This window comes from Micropterus salmoides, unplaced genomic scaffold, assembly GCF_014851395.1.
Source record: "Micropterus salmoides isolate LMB-PRFRI ecotype aquatic unplaced genomic scaffold, ASM1485139v1 Ms_hic_scaffold_17, whole genome shotgun sequence".
Lineage (NCBI taxonomy): Eukaryota > Metazoa > Chordata > Actinopteri > Centrarchiformes > Centrarchidae > Micropterus > Micropterus salmoides.
The window spans coordinates 9216396-9238028 of record NW_024040817.1 but is presented as its reverse complement, the minus strand read 5'-3'; the positions used below and the strand labels follow the sequence as shown (position 1 = coordinate 9238028).

Sequence of the window (21633 nt, the reverse complement as noted above, 5' to 3'; positions counted from 1 at the left end):
TGCACATTTTTATTTGCTATTCACATCACTTGTCACTGATCGATCACTGCGTTCCATCACATCAATTAAACGCTTATGTGATGCAGCAGCGATCAGCTGATTTTACTCACGGAGCCTCTGGCTGCAGCTGCGGCTGCTTCACATGCAGTTGGTTTGGTCGGCTGGACAAGCATAATAATTCATAATTATAATTCCCCCGTATAATACTACCCATGAGGATGACATAATTAGGATGAGGACGATGTGATACAATTTCCCAATACTTTTATGTAACAGTTAATAATAATAATAGGCAACCAATCAACTACTATGGCTTCAACAGGTGGCATTTTAGTAAAGGTATCGAATGAAGTACTCTATTGGTATCTGTATCACTTTAAGGGTGTGGTACTAGTATCGTAAAATTCTAAAACGATACAAAACCAAACTCATTACCCTTGAAAATAAACATGGAAGACTGCATATTTTGGTACTGTGATGATGTGCTGATTTGCTCTTTGCTCATTCTCTTGCTGAATGTGTGATGTTACTTACTTGAGTGGGTACATCCGAAGTGCCACGTCCATGCCAGGGCAGTATGACAGGAAAGCAGCCAGCGCTGTTTCCTCAAACAGGCCAAAGATCAAAATCTTATTCCTGCCGAAAATAAACACAGAAAGAAGAGAGTTAATAATGCAAGCAATGCCTTGTCACTACCACAATCCCCCTTTTTTGTTCTTTCTTTCTGATGGAATAAATATTCAAATCCTTCACTTGATTAAAAGTACCAACACAACAATGCAGAAATACTCCTTCAGAAGTCAAAGTCATAGCAGAAAATTATAATACTGAAGTACATCTTATCAAAATTGCACTTAAATAAAATACTTGGGCCCTGTCTACATATTGTAACACTGTAAAACACAATGTTACTACATTAGTACAAACTGACTTAAGTAGCAGGAGGTATCAGACACTGTAAGCACAAGCTAAAGTTAGCATATCCCCTATTCAAAGTTAAAGACGAGGCAAGAGAATGAGGATATTTCTGGATGTTTTTAAATGTTACAAAATCAGTTGAGCCAACGTTTTTGTATGTTGGATAAATAAACATTAGGTCATCATTAGCTACATTGTTGGTTGTTTACATTTCAAACAAATAAAATGCCAACTCTGTATGAGTCTGAAGTTCCCTCCAGCTCTCTAATGCTGCACTGATGTTCATTCTGTGCAGCATTATTCAGGTAAACTATTTTTTTATATAGTTGTTTGACTTACTTCATGCCCTGCTGGAACACAGAGTTACGTCTGGTCTTGCAGATGATGACATCTGCCCACTGCACCACCACAATACTGACGAAGAAGGCTGTGTGGCAAGTAAACTCTACAATCTTACGCTGCTCGTAGGTCTGCACAGAGAAAAAGGAAGAGAGAAACATAATGTATAAGGTGTTTCTGTGATGGATTTCGATTTAAATGGTTTTCGGCACAATACTTTGAAGAGGCTGTTGCCCTTTCATTTACATCAATATTTTGTTAATCAAGATTACCTCTAGTAAAATAATTGTAAATGAAATATTTTGTATGAGTTATCTGCTATAATCTCACAACACACAACATGGGAATGTCACAATAGATACATTCCTCTCTTGTAAACAGTGATATTCTATTAGGTCAATCAAACGTAGCTCCTCCGTTACAAGTGAACATAACTTAGGTAGGAGAACTGATATTTTGTCAGGTCACTCTTACCCATTGCTGCCCGTAGCTGTCCTCCAGGTCGTTGGTGGAACGATCGTCCCAATTAAGCCGGATGCCGACAAGCAAAGATGGCAGAAAACCATTTTCAGCCATGATGACAAAATAGGCGAAGAATCCGCCAAGAGCTTGGATCATCCCTGCAGACACAGACAGAGTTTAGTCACTCATTCATTAGGTTTCTCTGACAAAGTAAAGTCCTATACACGCATAATAACTGCACTAATATCTCACCATTAAAGTGCTGATGATTTATTGGTGATAAAATGCAACACACTCTGTTTAGGGTTCACATTGTATATTGAATAACATAAACATGGCAACTACCAATCTGTCCATAGGCGATGCTGATGAGTCTCTCGTTGACCAGTTTGTCCCTCAGTGGGTTCCTGGGCTGGCGCTTCATGATGTCACTCTCTGCTGCCTCGTAAGCAAGAGAGATGGCTGGTACCTGACAGAGGAGACAGCGAGAGAGAAAGCGAGTGAGACATTGTTGTTATGGTGGTTTTATTTGCAATTTCATGTGTCTGCAGCTTGGCCAGTGAAGGCATCTGCCTCTGGGTATATTTTACATTATTATTATTGTTTATTTCAACATGCTACACTTTCCAAGCATGAAAAACTAGACTGGTCTTATACTGCCACCTAGTGTCCGTTTTGTGTATGAACATTTTAGATATAACCTTGAACTCTTATTCAGAGCTATTTTTAATTCATTGTTTTGAATTGTGATGCTTAAATAGAGCAGTATAATCATTTATAATGCAAGTGCCAGGTAACAAGTGGGGGATACCATTACCTTTAATGTCTATTACAGGGGTCTGCATGCAGGCTTTAGCTTGTTGGTAGAAGTGAATGAATGTTTGTTTAAGTTGCATCGTTTTAAGCAAGATGTGAAAAAATTTATTAGTCTTGTTTACTGAGCTTGGCTTAGCATTTGATAAATGATATTTCATAATTTATTTTATAATTTTCACACTAAATTGTGTTTAGTATCACTGGCTTGTTTTCATTAAATTCACCATAAATGTGGAAATATTCCCAGATTGCATTCTTCCAATTCAAATCATGTTATTTATGCAGCAAAACTGACAATTCTGACTTGACTGTAAATATTTTACCCACCTGGGTACCTGTCTGACATCAATGTATACAGTTTAGGGCTGTTCCCGACTAAGGATTTACATATTCGAATCAGAATCGTCATGTACTGCCTAGAGTCGACTGATAGTCGAATCATGGGTGTTTTTGTGTGTGGCGATTGCGAGCGGGGAGGGGGGGGGTTACACACGGTAGCTTCGCTTTAATCTTGAGAAGCTGCAGAGCTGCAGTCTTACACTGTAAATTTCCAGCTAAACTGATGCTTTTTGAAGACCTTTTTCTCTCTCTCGCCTGTCATTCACCGGTCTTGTGTGAGTTTTGCGTGCATGCCGTGCTGCCGACAATTACATGCACATCGCGGTTCCTCGTGGGTCTATTTCAGATTTAAAAACGATTCTTTCTTTGGTTCATCGACGATGATAAGTCGAATCAGGCTCCGCCCATCGAAGCATCGAATCTTCGACTATTGGGGGTCAGCCCTAATACAGTTCACTTGTTTGTGTTCAGCTGAGCTTTACTGGTTCACTGTGCATGCATGAGTGTTCAAAGATTAAGCATGTAATCATGTAAAAGAGCTGCATGTATGGGGCCACCTGTGATTGGATATGCGGGTTCAAACATTGGCTTCTGCATTTTTAATGCCTGACCGGACATATGAAGATTAGAGCTGTATGCTGCAGTGTCACTGTGTCGCTGCCCGGTTAGAATGTGTTTGTATGTTGGTGTCACTTACCATGTCAGTTCCCAGGTCGATGCAGAGGATGGTGATGGTGCCCAAAGGCAGTGGGATGTTGACCAAGATGAAGAAGAGGAAGGGGGTGATCTCTGGGATGTTACTAGTCAGAGTGTATGCAATGGACTTCTTCAGGTTGTCAAAGATCAGACGGCCTGTGAGGATGAAGGTGGTGTTTAAATCAACAGCCAAAACGTCAATAAGCAGGGATGATGGCAATACTACTTAATATGAAGTAGATCCAACACCTAAGTCAACACTGCTAGCTTTTTATATACAAAAAAAACCCAATCTCATTAGGAAAACATAACAATAGTGCTTTGCATTAGACTACTGTGTAATATTAGTAATTCATCATTCAAATCCACACTGCAAAAACTAAAATCTTAGTAAGATTAATTATCTTAATTGAAGGCAAAATATACTTGTTTTTTTGTCTGATAAGATATTTCTTTTTTTTGGCCTTAAGTAGCAAGTGAAATATTCTTGTTCTGTTGGCAGATCATTTGCTTCTTTTAAGTAATATTTTCCCCATTTTAATGAATTTTTTCCCCCTTGTTTTTGAGAGCTCAGTTTTTGCTGTGCATGACTTTCTTGCCTTTCTATGTTATTTATTGTCACTGTTTTTTTCACTGCACATCCATTATTTTTTGTTAAAAACAAGACTATAAACTGTATATACAGTACATACATACTAAACATATTAAAGAGACTCAACAACAAATAGATAGCAAGAGGACACTACATTTTTCTTGCTATCTTTGAAAATGTATTTCTCCTATCAAACATTAAGTGCTTATTCACAGCCGATCAAAATGGAATGAATAGTGTATTGCAAAAGTATGTGAAAACTACATGATTTTCATCTGGAAATCTTAGGTTTACTTTTGTTCTTCTTCTTAGGCACGACGCTAAAAAACATTTTAGCTCAACTGACCCTTTCTTTAAATCCTCCCTTCAACCCACTATTCTTTCAATTGTTAACTGTTTACAGTCCATGTCTTTCCTCCACTCTCCAAACCTCTGCGTTGATCCCTCACCTTCCTCTACTCCAGTGACGATGGAAGCAAAGTTGTCATCCAGCAGAATCATGTCTGCAGCCTGTTTGGACACGTCTGAGCCAGAGATTCCCATGGCAACACCGATGTCAGCTTTCTTCAGGGCAGGAGAGTCGTTCACACCGTCACCAGTCACAGCCACAATGGCACCCTGACAGAAAAGGAAAATACACGCTTTAGGATTTTCATTCCCTCCCAGAACTCTCAATTCTAAAAACCATGCACTTCATTACATGCTAGAGTTGAAAAGATATAATTGCGATAATTGTGACTGACATGCAATTGCAATATGATTGTGCCGGTGCATACTTGCCTTTAGCTGTGTGTACATGTGTACGACTGTTTTTGTATGTATTTATGGCAAATGTACCTGTCTCTGGCAGCCCTCTACAATGATAAGTTTCTGCTGTGGGGAGGTTCTGGCGAAGACAATCTCTGTGTGGTTCCTCAAAATATCATCCATCTGATCCTGATCGAGTTCTTTCAAATCTGTACCGTGGATCACACAAGCCTTGGCATCCCTACGCAACACAAATAAAGCAAAACACTCTTTAAATACCAAACTATAAAAGCTACTGTCATATAAGGTGCTGCAAAGTTAAAGACTTCACTGAGCATTAACTGTATCAAAATGATTACAAAAGTCTCACTTGTATCCTGCAATGCCACAGCATTGGCAACTTGTAAACCTAATTTGCATTTTCTCTTACCTTGGGTTGACCTGGCTGACAGGGATGTTGAGGCGGGCCGCTATGTCTTCTACTGTCTCGTTGCCCTCTGAGATGATGCCTACACCCTTAGCAATGGCCTTGGCTGTGATTGGGTGGTCACCAGTCACCATAATAACCTAAAATATAGGAGGAGAAAGATGATGGAAACAGAAGTAGGAGATGAAAGAGAGAAGAAGAATGAAAGAAGTGTGAGAAAAGTAGACAAATACAATTCAATAAAACATTCAATGAAATTCCTCTAAAAACGTGTATGACAGTCAACCACAGCGTTCACATTCAGGTTGGTGCTATGTTCTGCTTTTCCAGGCCTTTAAATGGCAGATTTGAAAAGTGCTCACCTTGATGCCAGCAGAGCGGCATTTGCCCACGGCGTCAGGCACAGCAGCACGGGGAGGGTCAATCATGGACATGAGGCCTACAAAGCAAAGGTTGTCTGTCTGGAAGTTGACGTCATCTGTGTCGAATGCAAAACCTTTGGGATACTTGTCCTCTGGCATGAACAGGTGGCAGAAACCTGGAGGAATTATGGAAGAGGAAAGAAGGACAAATTAATTGTACACATAGGAATATCTACCGATTTCTTAAAAATAGGACAATTCCAAATCATGACTATTTATTAAATTACTGCACTTTTCCTTACCCAGTACTCTCTCTCCCAGTCCTCCCAGTTCCAGATAGGCATTTTGGAAAGCCTCTTTCAACTCATCGTCCATAGGCTGCTCCTTGCCCTGCACCATGATGGTGGAGCAGCGGTCCAGGATCCTCTCTGGGGCTCCCTTCATCACCAACAGGTAACGGTTCTCATTTTCCTCTTCAACTTCATGAATGGAGAGCTGATGGGAACATATTTTAGTGTTAATATAACCACTTAAGAAGAATGTAGTTTTTTTGCCTGTTTTAGCCCATTTACTACAAATATACGTGGATCTTATGCATTAGTTATCAGCTGCACGAGTAAGCAAAGGGGACAAACCTGGTACTTGTTGGTGGAGTTGAAAGGGATCTCGGCCACCTTCTTGTTCTTTTCTCTCATTGCTTTGACGGAGCCACAGGACAGCTCAATACACTTCAGCAGGGCTGACTCAGAGGCGTCGCCGGCCACCTCACGTTTAAGGATGGGCAAAGAGTCCTGGCCAGCCTTGAACACAGCACGGTTGCACAGAGCAGCGATGCGGGCCAATGACACCCATGTAAGGGAGCTTTTGTCAAAGGAGGAGCCTTGAGATTGATCAGAAATAAAGGAACATTTATTAACAAGTGTCTGAGCATTCACTCAAGAGGAGCAGCCAACTCCTTGTCTTAACTAAACTACATCCAGGTCCCCTGCTGTTTGCCCAAATTTGTATTTTCTGTTCCAGAAACTTCCAAGATGCAGGCAAGGAGCACACTTATGCTTATTACACTCACTTGGTAAGATTGGTACACTTATGCATTTACTGTGATCCTGTCCAATGGTAGAAAGATTCTGGTTTGAGGTGAAAGATGTCTTGCAGGAAATAATGAATGTTCACATTCCACATTGTCCTGTTGTATGTATTATCAACCTAGCCTAGATAATTCTCATGAATTGGAAAACCCTTAAACCGGACTGTTTTAATAAATGCAACTGGTGGAAGGACTTCCTGGACTTACTATCAATGGAGAGCGCATCCTCAACCCTAAGGTTGAAGCTGTCTACAGAGACTGGGAAACTGCCCTGGCCTCATCATCCCCAATGTTAATCTGTACCTTCGCCCCTCCCTTTCCTTGTAATGTCCTCTGTTTCATTTTAATATTGACTAAAAGTTTGTAAATTTTATTCTTAATTTAGTCTGATTGATAGTCGAATCATGTACTGTGTTTGTTTGCGTAGTCTTATTGTTGACCCTTTTCTCTCTGCTCGCCTGCCATTCACCGATATTGTGCAGTTTTGCATGCATGCACGTCGCGGTTCCTCGCGGGTCCATTTCAAGTACTATTTAAAAACAATATTCTTTGTGTGGTTTATCAATGGTGATAAATGATCCTGACGTCCCGCGAGGTGCGAACAACTCTGCACAACAACGGTGAAGTTAAGTCTCCGTCTCTACAGCAAGTTCCTCCATCGAATCTTCAACTATTTGAGGTCATCCCTAGTATAGTTTTAGTCAATGAAAACTGTTTGTATTAAACTATTCAGTCAATCTAGTCTAGCCAGAATCCATAATTATTTGTAATTTTAGTCAATGATCCAAAACATAGCCTTCTGACTTAATACAGCTTGAAAAAACAACCTAATGGATGGATAGATGGCCAATAAAAAGACAGTACATAAATATATTTATCTACATGTTGCAACCAAGATGGAGCCTTTAGTCATAGTTAACAAAATTAACACTATATAATATTCTTAATATTGTACAGAGAGACAATGTTTTAATTTCAAACCGCATGAAATCAGGAGAGAGAAAAAAATATCTCACCAGACTGGTCCTCTGTGGTGTCGGCCTCGTGGATCTGGTTGTCGAACCACATGTGGGCCACGGTCATCCTGTTCTGGGTCAGGGTGCCCGTCTTGTCTGAGCAGATGGTGGAAGTCGAGCCCAGCGTTTCCACAGCCTCCAAGTTCTTTACCAGGCAGTTCTTACGAGCCATGCGCTTAGCAGTAAGTGTCAGACACACCTTTTGAGAGAAGAGACGAGAGAGACAAAAGCAAAGAAGGAAACAGAGGAGGACGGAATAGCAAGGAGAGACAGAAAGAAATAAGTTGTTGTCAACAAAATAAGACAAAATGAGGAATATAAACAAAGAAAAAAGGGAGAAAGAGAAAAATAATCAGAATCTATGTGGTAAACAAACAACACAGATTAACATCTCCAGCTGCTAAACTAACTTCTTCCAATGAGCTGACAAATCAGTGTCACACTGTGGCTGAAAACAATTAACCACACACAAGAACCAAACCGCACTAAGGCAACTGGAGAGGTTTATTCTGCTCACAAAAATGCTTCTCTATAGAAAAATGCACTAAAATCAAAACCTTTCTCCAAAAATAAAAACACCAGCCCTGAGCCCAAACAGTGATGCAGACTGAAAATGAGGCATGAACAAGTGAAGCGGTGCAGCAGAGCAGCGGTGCATTATGTCATCATGCCAAGTACGGCACGAGCCAAACACAACTAGCCAAGACCAAGCAGAGGAGGACGAATTATCGAGCTGACTACTCATTAGCCTAATATCATTACATTAGCTAGCTGTTGTCATTGCAGACAGCACCGTGACTGGCCTGGAAAGGAGAGAGAAACATACAAAGAGGATGATGGAGAGAGACACAGAGACACACAAACACATATGGGGCTACCTTGGGAGAGAGAGAAGGGAGAGATGGAAAGAGAGATATACAAACACAGACAATATACCACTTTCACCACAGATACTGACACATGGAGAACGTTAATGCACAGAAATACAATCACACAGAGATGCACACAGACATACAGCAACATCACAACACATTGAAAACACGTAAGCAGAGACACAGAAGAAGCAGGGACACAGACATACAATCAGACATAAGTGAAACTACAAACTTGTGGAATCTGATTGGTGACATTCACTGTTAGGACTACCTGTAGTATATTCAGTGGTGCAAGGTAATTCTCTTAATCACATTAGAGTGTGGCTTATTTATGAGCTAAAACAAACCATAAATACTTTATTTCAAAGTCAATTATTTGAATTTGGTGCTGTATTTCAGGGCAGAAATCTGTCACTGTTTGTGTACTTCCATAGATTTCTCTATTATTTGAAAGTATGAATTATATAGAAAATACTGTTTGACACAAATCTGTACAAATCACTGAGAACTGAGGATTCCTTTCCCCCAACTAACCATCTATCTCTCTCTCTCACACACACACACACACACACACACACACACACACACACACAAACAGAGCAGTTTCTCATTTCTCTGCCTACTCACAGTGACTGTAGCCAGCAGTCCCTCTGGCACATTAGCCACAATGATACCGATAAGGAAGATGACAGCCTCCAGCCAGGAGTAACCCAGGATGATTGACAGGATGAAGAAGCTCACGCCGAGGAAAACGGCCACACCCGTGATGATGTGGATGAAGTGCTCGATCTCCTTAGCAATGGGTGTCTGAAGAGTAGAAGATGTTTGGATTGATTGAACATGATTGACTGCTCTCACCTGGATGTACCAACTAGAATTTGACACATAATGACACTAAGAAACTACAACTCTTTACTGAAGCCTGTGCATATGAAATTACTTTAGGGTTTGGCAGCTCTTTAAGGTTAGCTGAGCCAGAAAACTTAGGGAACTTCTTAGATAAGCTGTTGTTTTTTGATACTTTTACTTTTACATAAAACTTGACAAAAAAGGCTGTTTTAGTCAGTAACCTCCATTATGTGGCTTGTAAATGACGCGTAACAGACCATTGTCAGATAATTAATAATAATGAATATGGTACCTTGCCAGTCTCCAGGCCGGAGGTGAGAGTGGCGATGCGGCCCATCACCGTTCGATCGCCAGTACACACAACAATGCCACGCGCGGTTCCTGGAGGAAGAGACATTATCTGTATCTTTATCAGTTCCAGATAGTATTAAGAAGTAGGAAAATAGACTGTGAGTATAGATGGATGAATGGACAGACTTGTCTGAGGAGCTAATGCAATAAAAGTCTGTGTCCACAGGGGGGCACCATACATTATTTTCCTATTCTACCACTAAAAGTAATCGGTTCACATATCCAGTCATTGCGCTCCCCCGATGAACAGTTTTGTCACTGACCACTCCTTTGTTGACCGTCCCCTACAGTGCAAGCCAATGGGTAGCATATTTTTTTGCAGGACTATTTGAACACTGAACCGCAATAATACAAACATCCAAATGTAGCCAGATGAATGAACACACACACCCAAATAGAAATATTTACACAAGACAGACAGTGGCAAACCCTAACATTATAAATGGTAAATATGATGGAAATAATGAGGATTTTGGCTTTGGACAGAGGGAATGATGATGGTGATCTTACCCTCAACACAGTTGGTGGAGAAAAAGGCAATGTTGCGGGTTTCCAGGGCGTTGTCATGGGTACAGTCAGGTGACCTGGTCTGGGGCTCTGATTCACCAGTCAGGGATGAGTTGTCCACCTGGATAGAGCAGGAGAAAACCATTTGGTAAGTGAGTGATGGAGGGGGTGAAAGACGAAGCGGAAGATAGGGGAGTGCAACTGGTTGAGTGCATTCATGATAAGGTACAAAGCCATACAGCAAAGCAGATCTTGTTCATTCATGCTTGCTGTGCCTCTAATGACTGTGTTGCTGTGCAGAGATTTTTTGTGTTTTAATACAGCCATTACATTTCTTACCTTCTCTGCAAACATTCTGAGACTGATCAACCAGCACATCAGGTGGATGGACAAAAGCTCACTGCTGATGTCACACTCATATCATCCACTCTTTCTTACATTTTTAAATGAATTAGATAACAATGGATTACATTTATATAGCGCTTTATCTTGATACTCAAAGCGCTTCAGAGTGAAAGGGGGAAAACTCACCTCAACCACCACCAATGTGTAGCACCCACCTGGGTGATGCACGGCAGCCATTTTGCACCAGAAAGCTCACCACAGCTTGAGGTGGAGAGGGAGGGAAACATAGAGCCAATTACACCGAGAGATGATTAGGCGGCCAGATGGAGATGGCCGGGTTAGGAATTTTGCCAGGACACCGGTGAAGCCCCTACTCTTTGCGATAAGTGACACAGAATTTTAAGACCACAATGAGCCAGGACCTCGGTTTAACGATTCACCTGAAGGACGGCATCTCATACAGCATCCCCATCATGTGATTTTTTTTATCATTAGGACCAGAGGGACGACTGCCAACTACTGGCCCTCCAACACCACTCCCAGCGACAACTGAGTTTTCCCAGGAGTTGGCCCTTCAAAGTACTAGCCAGCCCCACACCTGCTTTGTTTCAGTCATTCAGCAGAAACAGGGTTTGTATGTTCGTATGGCTAACTTTTATGGGGCAACCACATTCTTACTGTTGACCACTATAAGGTAACGAGCTGAAAGGTAATATATATTAACTTATTGTATATTTAAATATATAACTCTAACACCAATTGTGTGGCAACTGAAATCTTGATACTCCATATAGGCAGCCTGTATGCCAAAGCTGTCCCGCAAGCAATAATACCTGGCGTGAGGCCAGATTAATTTAAATAGCAGCAAATAAACCAAACATTATACAGGCTGGTGGTGAAACAGATCTCAGTCATGACAGCAAAAGTTACTCACATAATCACTTCAAGTTATTGTGCCTACAAAAAAAAAGAGTGAGAACGTCTCTGCAGCAGTACTTTATGTCATGTTTAATTCAGAGCTTTTACTTTGAAAAGTTCTGAAGGAAATTCAAAAGAGTCTCTGGTTTGCTTGACACACCTCTGAAAAAGCTATTGGTAAACGTGAGATTGGATTCACCTGAATGAGAAACGAAGGAATTTGTTGTGGCCCGCCATCTAATGACTTGAAAAAAATTTGGCCTGATACCAGATTTATTTGCCTACCCCTGCTCTAGAGACACCTTTACAGCAGGTGTTACTTATCTTTGGGTTGTTATCTGTGCCTTTAGCCCACCTTGCAGCCATGGGAGGAGATGATGCGAAGGTCAGCTGGAATCCTGTCTCCTCCTTTCACCTCCACCAGGTCTCCTGCCACCACCTGCTCAGCATCGATCTGCATCTTCTCTCCCTCACGGATCACCAGGGCTTGCTGTGAACAGAGAGAGAGAGCGAGAGAGAGAGAGAGAGAGGGAGAGAGGGAGAGAGAGAATGTAATCCAAAAAATAACACAAAATCTCTGTAAAGACATATTTAGAGAGAGGTTATAGAAAATGTCAAACAGCACAGTGTAACAACTAAAGTAATTAAAGGTACGTCACAGATTTGGGGGGGGGGGATAGTGTGAAATCTGTGAAAGCAAGATCTGTGACAAGCAGCTTCATAAAAATGTTCCGTTAAATTACCATCTGCATTACTTGGGAACCCAAAGTAAGATACAAATTATGACCCTACTTCTTTTATCACTCTTTAGTCTGAATTACAGAGGCTTAGTCCCTCCATGGAGTTCTAATAACCTAACCTAATAAGAAAAAATATGTTTAACTTAATCTACAACAAACAACTATGTAGTGGAATGAAAAAAAAATAGACCAGAGCAGAATGAGCTGGAGTTCACAATGGTACATTTACAGTATAAACATCTATAATAATGAAGTGTTTGTGTTAATTTGTTTAACAAGTATTACTGCAGTTTTCATTTAAAATAAATGTTTTGTTGCCATCTTCTAAAAACGGTGATTTATATCATATACTTATCTAAAATTACATTAAATGCCCCTTTATGAATTGATATAATTATCCACTTTAAAGACTCAACATATTACATATTACATTTTTTTTATTTGTGAGTTAAAGGCTATGATAATCTAAACACAATGTTTACCCTTTCTATAACCTTTGCCCAGCATCATCATTTAAAGATTATCACAAAAGAACAAACTCCAAGGAATTTGACAAGGCATTTACAAAGAAGCACTCCAGGTTATTTCGGTATCTTTGTAGTGTTTCTCCCACCATCTTCTCAACATTTTTACTATAAAATCCACCAGAAAGGTTAAACTTGCAATGTTGCAACTTTTGGGAACAATTATCACACAAAACTCATTAAAACAAACTAGAGTGTCCAGTACCTGAGGGACCATGTTCTTGAAGGACTCCATGATCTTGGAGCTCTTAGCTTCCTGGAAGTAGGAGAAGCAGCCGGTGATAATGACGACAGCTGACAGCACGATACCCAGATACAACTACAAAGAGAAGGAAGAAGGAAAGAAAGATGAAACTTCCATATTTAACGCAGAAATTAAGTGACTGACTTCACCTTTATCTAAAAATGTATCACAAAGGAAGTAAAAGTAGAGTGTGAGAGGAAAAGAAGCTATTTCAGGAAGTTGAGGCTTCTGTTAAGATTAAATTATAGAAATAACACAAATCATCTTTAAGCCTTTCATGTCATTTTTTCATCCTGTAGCTGCCAGCAGCTTTGATTTGGACCTGGAGGCTGTTCATCTGTTTGCCGTCTAATCTGTTAGGGGTTTTATGACTATATCGTGTGTCTATGTCTTGATGTCGTCTCATGGCAGTGCTAGCACCAACAGTCTGCTCTTCTTTCTGGTTAACATTCACATGCCTGTGCTGATTGTGTTTACACATTGCTTGTTTCACCCTAAGTCCTCCCCTGTAGTCTGAATCAAGTCCTTTCATGTTTTCATTTGCGTTTAGCCTTAGTCCCTGGTTCTACGCTGCGCTCTGACCCAGCATGTAATAGTGCTGACCCATGAACACCCTTCTCTTACCCTGCTATTACCAATGGCAGGAGTCACACGCTCCCTGTGGGGGGCCCAAAACGGATGGTAACAGGATGGTGTCAGTCACGCTAAATATGGGTCAGCTGGCATGATTCGGACAAACAGCTGACACAAGCGTTACCACTTACACACATCCCTAAGGACCAGTGACTCAGCAAATTGCTTTTTGAGTGATGTGCTGGAGGACAGGGACCACACACACAGCAACAACCATTCACCCCTTGGAATATCCACTTACGTTATCCCCAGCGGGCTCGTCCTCTGTGGCAGCCTGGATGGCGTAGGCCAGGAAGCAGAGGATGGCACCGATCCACAGGAGAATGGAAAAGCCACCGAACAGCTGGCGACAGAACTTGACCCACTCCGGTGTGGTGGGCGGAGGAGTCAGGGCGTTGGGGCCATCTCTGGCCAGGTACTCTGTTGCCTTGGCATTAGTCAAACCCTGGGAGAGTAGGCGGGAATGGAGAGGAAACAAATTAATATGGATTAAAGGAGAAATGCATTAGCAGAGGCAACAGGGCAGTGAAGAGGTTGGAGTTGTAAAGAGTGAATAAGTAAGAAAGGAAACAGGAAAGGAAGGACAGAGGGTGGAAAGAGGACAATTAGAATTGAGAAAGAGGATAGAAAAGTTGGGAAGAGAAAGTCAGTGTTGTGAAAGGGATATCAGTGTAAATTGTATAATTGTTAAATCATCAGCATTGTTTTAAATTAAGGTGAACTGATGGTGGAAAAGTGTAATTTATGATCTGAAGTGAACAACTTACCTGGACGATATCCGTGTTGTATTTCCGGCAAACCTCCTCAACGGACATTTTGTGTTCCGTCTACAAAGCGTTAAAATATAAAATTAAACTTAAACAAGCAGCCAGTTATCACATCAATTCAAAATTATATTGAAGATAAATTATGCATCAATCGAATGATACTATAAAACAATGCAAAACCTAATTTAAATCACTGTTCAAGATAGAATCCTACATTCTCTCCTTGGTTACTCAAATTATTTTCTCTATTTTACAAAAGTTCTCAAAGATGTTAATACTTTGGAAATAAACATGTGTATCTGACTCAGCCCCAATAGTTTAATATAAAAAGGGATTTCCTGAGGGTTTGGCTTCCACAAAAAAAGGATTAAATTGCTCTGGCATATTACCACAAACCACACTGTACCACTACTGTACACCAGCTGTTCTGAAACACCACATCTCTGTTGTCTCTTTTTCAAACAGGGAGATTAGATTACAGTTGGATCGTAGCTCCATTGGAGTAAGGCCAGGATACACTATAAACTCCTGACTGCTCAGCTGGGAATTCAAGGCTTTTGTTATGCCTGAATAGTTATGCCTTGATTTGTTTGTTTGATTTGTGGGCCACCAATCTGGTACATAAGTAGGTAAAACAAAAAACCAATAACCCCCAAATCATATGAAAAATAACACAGAGCCGTCACAGGAACTAGGAAGTGGTGTGCTTACTATGGGAACTTCCTTCTTGAGGTCATCCAGATCCTTTCCTCCCTTCTTCTTGGGCGACTCCTTCTCATCCTTGTCCTGCGTGGTGGCCACGCGGTAGCTGTCCGACCTACCATACTACAACACATGAGGACAAGATCATTCGAGTTTAGTCCTGTCATATTACTTATATGTTACTACACAATTTTTTTTAAGCGCTGACACTCTTGTCCTTCTTCAACACAATCCGAAACATGACGATCAAATGGAATCACTGCCTGAAAGAAAACGCAAAGACAGCCCACACAGTCCTACTTGAAGTTGCAGAAAGCGTTGGTGTATTATGAAAACCTAAAATAGTTTGTTCACTTAGAATTACCATTGATTTATTTCATAAATGATTTTAAGAACATACTTGGCTTCCAACTCCCATTTTTCTTCTGTATTAAAGACCCAGTCAAAACATCTAGATTGAGATCCAAATTTAGATTTAATCCCCTGGTGTGAGAAGGGTAACTAGAAACTTCCTGATTGGATCTGGCACAGGCTTGTCTCAAGAGCTCCATTTAAACTGCAATTTACCCCACTTCTACTAAGGCTTCCACTGTTCAGGCTACAGAGGAAAAGTAAAAGCAGTCAGGAAAGAGTGAGATCAAGGGAACATGTAGGGCCAGAAGGGAAACAGAAAGAAAAAAGGACCCAGCATAGGAGAATAAATTGGACAGTTACTGTAAAATGCATCATGGGATATTCACAATTGCCAGTGCCCTACATTGGTGTGTGTGGATTTTTTTTTATACAGTCTATGGTGTGGATACGTTTGTGGGTGTGTTTGAGCCCTTTCAATCTATGCACGGAAGTGTGTTTAGGTTTGTGTATGTCTCTGCAAACAGCGTGTGTTTGTTATACAGATCTGCAAAAAAAGTCTTGCAAAACCTGCAACTTTGTTTTCTTTGATTATGATTTAATTATTCTGAGTTTCATTGTGCTCGAAGATTGTCTAAATGCCAGGATTTAAACCTCTCAAGAACAACATTCTGGGGTAAAAAACAGTGATTACATGTATCAGGGAAATTAAAAAGTCATGAATGCAGGCCTTTAGCAACTTCCGTCCAAATCATGCAGGAAACATGCATTGCATTTGGACTACTGAGATGTGGCAGCAGGAAAGCAACTAACACGAATATAAGAAATATTGCAAAGCTAGAAGTCTTTAGATTTGGGCTTGGTGGGTGATGAGACTTATCCTTTAAATCCATTGATGTTGGTAAGGTACTATTGTCTGCATCAGTATTATGAGGATGATGCAACTTTGCTCAAACAAACCCTAAAAACAATGTCATGCTATGTCTTTGAGTACATTGGTGTATTTGTGTATAGCCCTCAAATGCCCATTTGCTCCTGGGGGATTAGTACCTTTTTCTCAGATCACCCTGTTACCCAGCATGCACCACATAGGAAAGGCTTTCCAGAGGATTTCAAGTAAAGAAGTAAAATGTCAGCCAGCTGCTTGCCTTACCACTGCATCTCCCATAGAAAGAGTAATATGACGAAAGGCAGGATGTAAAACATTTCTAATTGAAAATCCGACTAAATTCTGCTGAGTGCTCATGTTGTTTTGATTTAAGTGAAATGAGACTACATCCAGCTCTGACCTTTATCGTTGAGGATCCCACTCTGGCACTAATGTAAAGTTTCATTACTTACACTAGATTCCTGTGAAATAATTAATTTAATATTCTTTTACCTCCCAACGGGAACTGATCAAACTCACAGTCTGAAGCTTGGTTCCATCCAGTGTTGATGAACTTACATTACTGTAGAAGAGCTTGTTAAATGTCTCCTAAGTGCCTTTTCACAGAAGACATTTTGACATGTCACAATAGGAAAAGGACAGGCGAAAATAATAAAACTAATGATGATGATAAAACTAATGATTCCATTTAGCTGCTTTGGTTTCAGGCTCCCAATATTGTGCATGCTGGGACGTGAAGAGAGCAATAAAAACTAATTTCTTTAAATAACCTCAAGGAATACAAGTCCAGTATGAACACTATAAAATACTGACTAAGCATGGATAATTAAATGAATACATTTTTAAAGGAAATCTAACTTACTGATTTTGAGATTTTAAATAACCTTATGCTTTATTTGCTTTATTTAATTTCACTTTGAGCCTAAACTCACTTCCCAGGAGTATTTTCATGGTGTGCAGCGAAATGTGTGACTACTTTCTACCGGGAGTGCATTTTCACTTGACATTTGTTCATCAGGCAGATGTTCACTTTAATCCAACCCTAATACAGATGTGTGAACACGTATTGTGAAAAGAAAAAACATATTGAGATTTATATTTTGTGTAACCCTGCATGATGAGAGGGGAGAGCAGACTTATTTTGGTAAAAGCTTTTATGTGGATGAGTCTAGGCTGAGAGATTTCACACTGATTTGATGGCTGTTTTATACCGTTTACCGTCCGTTTTTTCTAGGTACCTCATTACGATTATGAGGCTACGATGCAATTGTAAAATGAATAGGATACAGATATTTTTCTCACTGTTTGACTATTTGGTACTTTTAAAGCAAAGTATTTGTAACAATCCACAGTAGTAGGTAGTAATGAAATGCAGCTATTTAATGTTACTTCATATAAATCTAGCTAACAGTGCACATCATTATTACAGCGTTATTACTGACCTCTGCTGTTGCTATTTTTATTTATGAGGCTGCTGTTATTAGTATAGAGTCAGATACGTGTTGAACTACGCACTTTACAATGCTCCAGCCAAACACGTTCACTCCACCTTAATATCTCTGTACCTTTTTTTGTCTCGTATTGTGTAGTAATGTTTGTTTCTTGTCTTGTAAGTTGATTAATTTAATCTTGTATTGAGCACCATGGGCCTTGAGAAACAGCATTTCATTCATTTGTGTACTTGATATGTGGATGAATGACAACAAACCAACTTTACAGCAGCCAAATAACATCAAACGTTCAATAGAATGCAGGTTTGCATCAGATCGCTGACCAGAAGCTTCCCGCTTGGTAACAACTTTATGTCCCTTCACTGCCTGAAGGGAGCTAATGTTTGGAAGGGAGAGGGCAGGCATCAGGTGGACATCTTGTCACTGTGTGTGCTGCAGTTCAGTTTGTTTTTCCACCGGTGTTTTTGAGGGATTGTCTGACACACGTGTTTTCTTGTTACGTCACAAGAAAGGGAAAGAAAAGGCTGGAATACAATCGAGCTGTTTTCAGGCAGTTCAGAGCAGTTTTGGTGATGCGAACTCCCTTTGGGCTGGACTTGGGTATTTTTCACTTTGTAAACCAATTACATGCACAAAGAAGGTATATAACACAATAAAGGAAAAGGAAAAAGCCAAAAAGCATAATTTGACCTCTTTAAATAAGGGTCTTTTCTTTCCATGGCTGAAGCAGAGATCCTAATTCATGACTTTGTTTCGTCTGGACTCGATTCCTTTAACATTTTGTTGTCTGGCCTACTGCACATTACTACTAGTAGTATTCAAATTGTTCAGAATGCTACAGCTGGGACCTTAACCAGAGTATTTGACCATATTTCACCAATTTTAGCTTCATTGGCGCCCTATTCAAATTTGAATTTAAGGTGCTTCTGATGACTTGTAAAATTGTAAATGCTCGCTCTGTTCTTATCTCTGTGGTCTCATTAAACCATATGTCCCATCATGTGCTCTCCACTCTCAGAATATTGGCCCCCTGTCTGTCCTCCTGAAGTCAGCTGGCTGCAGGGCCTTATCGTTCCCATTTTCTCTGGAAAAATCTTCCTGCTGACCTCAGGCAGGCTGACTTTGCTGATGGCGTTAACTCTTTTGCTTTAATGTTCAATTTGTACATATCCTTCTATACTTCATGCCTCATACCTGCTACCATGTCACAGACTGAACCCAAGGCTTCTTGCATTTTATCCCTATTAAAAGGTTGTTTTTTTGGATTCCACATTCATTTCGAGGGTCTAGGGACAGAGGGTGTTGTATGCTTGAGGCACCTTGAGGCAAAGTGTGATTTGTGATATTAGGCTGTATAAATAAAATTTACTTGAATATTGAATTGACTAGCATTGTGTGCGTTTACAGTGTACAGTATGTGTATACAATCTTTCCAGGCATATGTCTGCTTTTTTTAGTTAGCAATTCTTTTATTCTATCTGTGCACGCGTGTTTATCTTCAGCTTGACTGCAAGCATTAGCATTTTTGTGTGTGTGTGTGTATGTGTGAGTTTAGCCATCTGTCAGGAGGTGCAGTGTTCTCCGGGCAGTCTCGTCCAGCAGACCATTAGATTACTGCTGTTTACTACACTTACAGATTAACCCACTGAACAATAATAATCTCTGTCCATCACTTTCTCTCTCGCCCATCTTTTCAACCCCCTTCTCCCATTCATCCTTCCTTATTCACTTATTAACAAGTATTGAATATCTTGCTCATTTCTCTGGCATAAAAGCACATAATGGATTTGAATGAATTTGAATTAACACAAGGACAAAAATCTAATCACCAAGTTGTTGCAGTTAGAACATTTATTTCATTTATCCTACATTGTTGTTAGGTAAGAACCTTGTTTCAAGTTTTTGACTGACATCTCACGTTTGTATCTTTTAGTTTGGCTAAATTCAGTAAAATCATTAATCTGTATTAGTACTAAAATGACAATGTGACAAAGCATGGTCATGGATTTCATTGTGTTTTGTGCCCTAATGAAAACTTAAGTGTCCCTTAATTTCTAAATGAAATTAAATGACACAGGATCTTCTATAAACTGCCAGATTTATGTGCTGATTGAAGACTGTCTGAGCTTTCCAGTGTACTATAACTTTAATTTAAAATACTACATGTAAACACGTCACAGTAATTCTTGAAAACCTAAATCCCTGCCCTCACTGCCATAATGTTAACTTATCAAAATGAGGTAAATGCAAAACTAAAGCACCAAAAAGCTACATTTGACTATTGAAAACTGTTAATCTGCACATCAAAACATTCACAACCATCTCACAGATGTGCACTGCAGTGTTTCTGCTAAGGCGTGAGCACCTTTTATTGTTTTTTAGAAATTTGCTCCTTCAGTTCCTCCTCTCCCCTGCCCTCCTGTGTGCTCATGTGTGAACATATCCATTCAGAATGATGACTACAGAGGCGACAAGGACTCAGAGAATGTAAAACTGACCCTTCAGTGCTGCAGGATGTAAAGATATATGAAATAACTAAAGCACTACAAAGAAGCCTAATACATCTGAACTGCACATTGGCAAATACAATAAACACCAAATTTGTTTTCTTACTGGAAGAGTTGTAAAGTCTTCTTTTTACTGCTAATACTACCTATTCTATCTATGGTTGTGTTGGTGATTTTCTACTACTTGAAGCCCAAAAATGCACTGGAAAATATCTCCTGGGTTTCACTGAATCACATACATTAAACTGAATAAACATGGAGGATATTTTCTGAAATGCATTCCCGCCCTTGCACAAGTACATACTGCCAGTTCTCCGTCTAGTTACAGGCTGTAAAACCTGAGGAGGTTTCAGCAGCATCCAGATGTTATGTTGATTGTACATGCTGAACATTTGTAGTCTGCTCTATCCAGCCTGGCCTGCAGCGTAGTGCACCACAGGTCTGAGGAAGGCTGGATTAGCCATTTTTAATCTGCTAAAATCACTGGTCAAATCATAGACATCAAACAGGGACATTTTGATCTGTGCATCCCAGTTTGAATATGAATAAATCAAGGGTTTCAAAATGAACCACAATAATTCATAAACCTGACATTAATTAAAAAGGTACAGATAAGGAAGCAAATGCATCTCAGCCTTCAATGAGCTGTAATGAGAAAAAGGGGATTCAATTATGAAGATCAGTAACTCTAACATAAAGATTTCCAATTGACGATGGATGGATGCATGTTATCAGCCATTTTTCATGAAAGTGGCAGATTGTTGTATTGTTGCCTGTTTGCAGTGATGGTGTCTGCCCATGTGATTATTCACAACCAAGCAAATGTAAACTGTAAACGGCTGCTCCATACTATCAGACCATGGTGAAATAGTGACCAGCTGGCACTGAATCATCTGGTATTTAGCCGTGTTTAGCGTGTGGTATTTAACCTATTTTTCAACTAAATCTGATCGTGGTCTGAATTTTATCTCAGATTTTTTGAATGGACGATCTCGCTCTCGTGTAGGTTGCCTCCAGGGGAGTTTAGTAGCTCTGGTGGTGCCACAGTGGATCATTGTAACTACACACACAAAGAATTGGATTATCATACAGATCAGTGAACTGACCGACTTAGAAAACACTGATGGCCTGGCTAGCTCACACACACACACACACACACTGGAGGGGTCCTCCATCATC

General features: G+C 40.1%; 1 protein-coding gene across 1 annotated transcript in view; it reads right to left on the bottom strand.

Annotated features, from left to right (window-relative positions):
- The window catches only part of atp1a3a (ATPase Na+/K+ transporting subunit alpha 3a), a 34134-nt gene that overhangs the window by 2479 nt on the left and 10022 nt on the right, over window positions 1–21633 (bottom strand). Inside the window, exons 2-21 of the mRNA XM_038725190.1 lie at window positions 15266–15379; window positions 14555–14614; window positions 14029–14232; window positions 13116–13229; window positions 12002–12136; window positions 10387–10504; window positions 9818–9906; window positions 9304–9483; window positions 7802–8000; window positions 6334–6578; window positions 6001–6193; window positions 5699–5874; window positions 5340–5476; window positions 5000–5150; window positions 4612–4780; window positions 3572–3726; window positions 2065–2188; window positions 1732–1877; window positions 1258–1388; window positions 535–636 (exon numbers count right to left, since the gene is read on the bottom strand). Coding sequence (XP_038581118.1) covers window positions 535–636; window positions 1258–1388; window positions 1732–1877; window positions 2065–2188; window positions 3572–3726; window positions 4612–4780; window positions 5000–5150; window positions 5340–5476; window positions 5699–5874; window positions 6001–6193; window positions 6334–6578; window positions 7802–8000; window positions 9304–9483; window positions 9818–9906; window positions 10387–10504; window positions 12002–12136; window positions 13116–13229; window positions 14029–14232; window positions 14555–14614; window positions 15266–15379 — 2942 coding nt within the window. The remainder of the gene's footprint in view (window positions 1–534; window positions 637–1257; window positions 1389–1731; window positions 1878–2064; window positions 2189–3571; window positions 3727–4611; window positions 4781–4999; window positions 5151–5339; window positions 5477–5698; window positions 5875–6000; window positions 6194–6333; window positions 6579–7801; window positions 8001–9303; window positions 9484–9817; window positions 9907–10386; window positions 10505–12001; window positions 12137–13115; window positions 13230–14028; window positions 14233–14554; window positions 14615–15265; window positions 15380–21633) is intronic.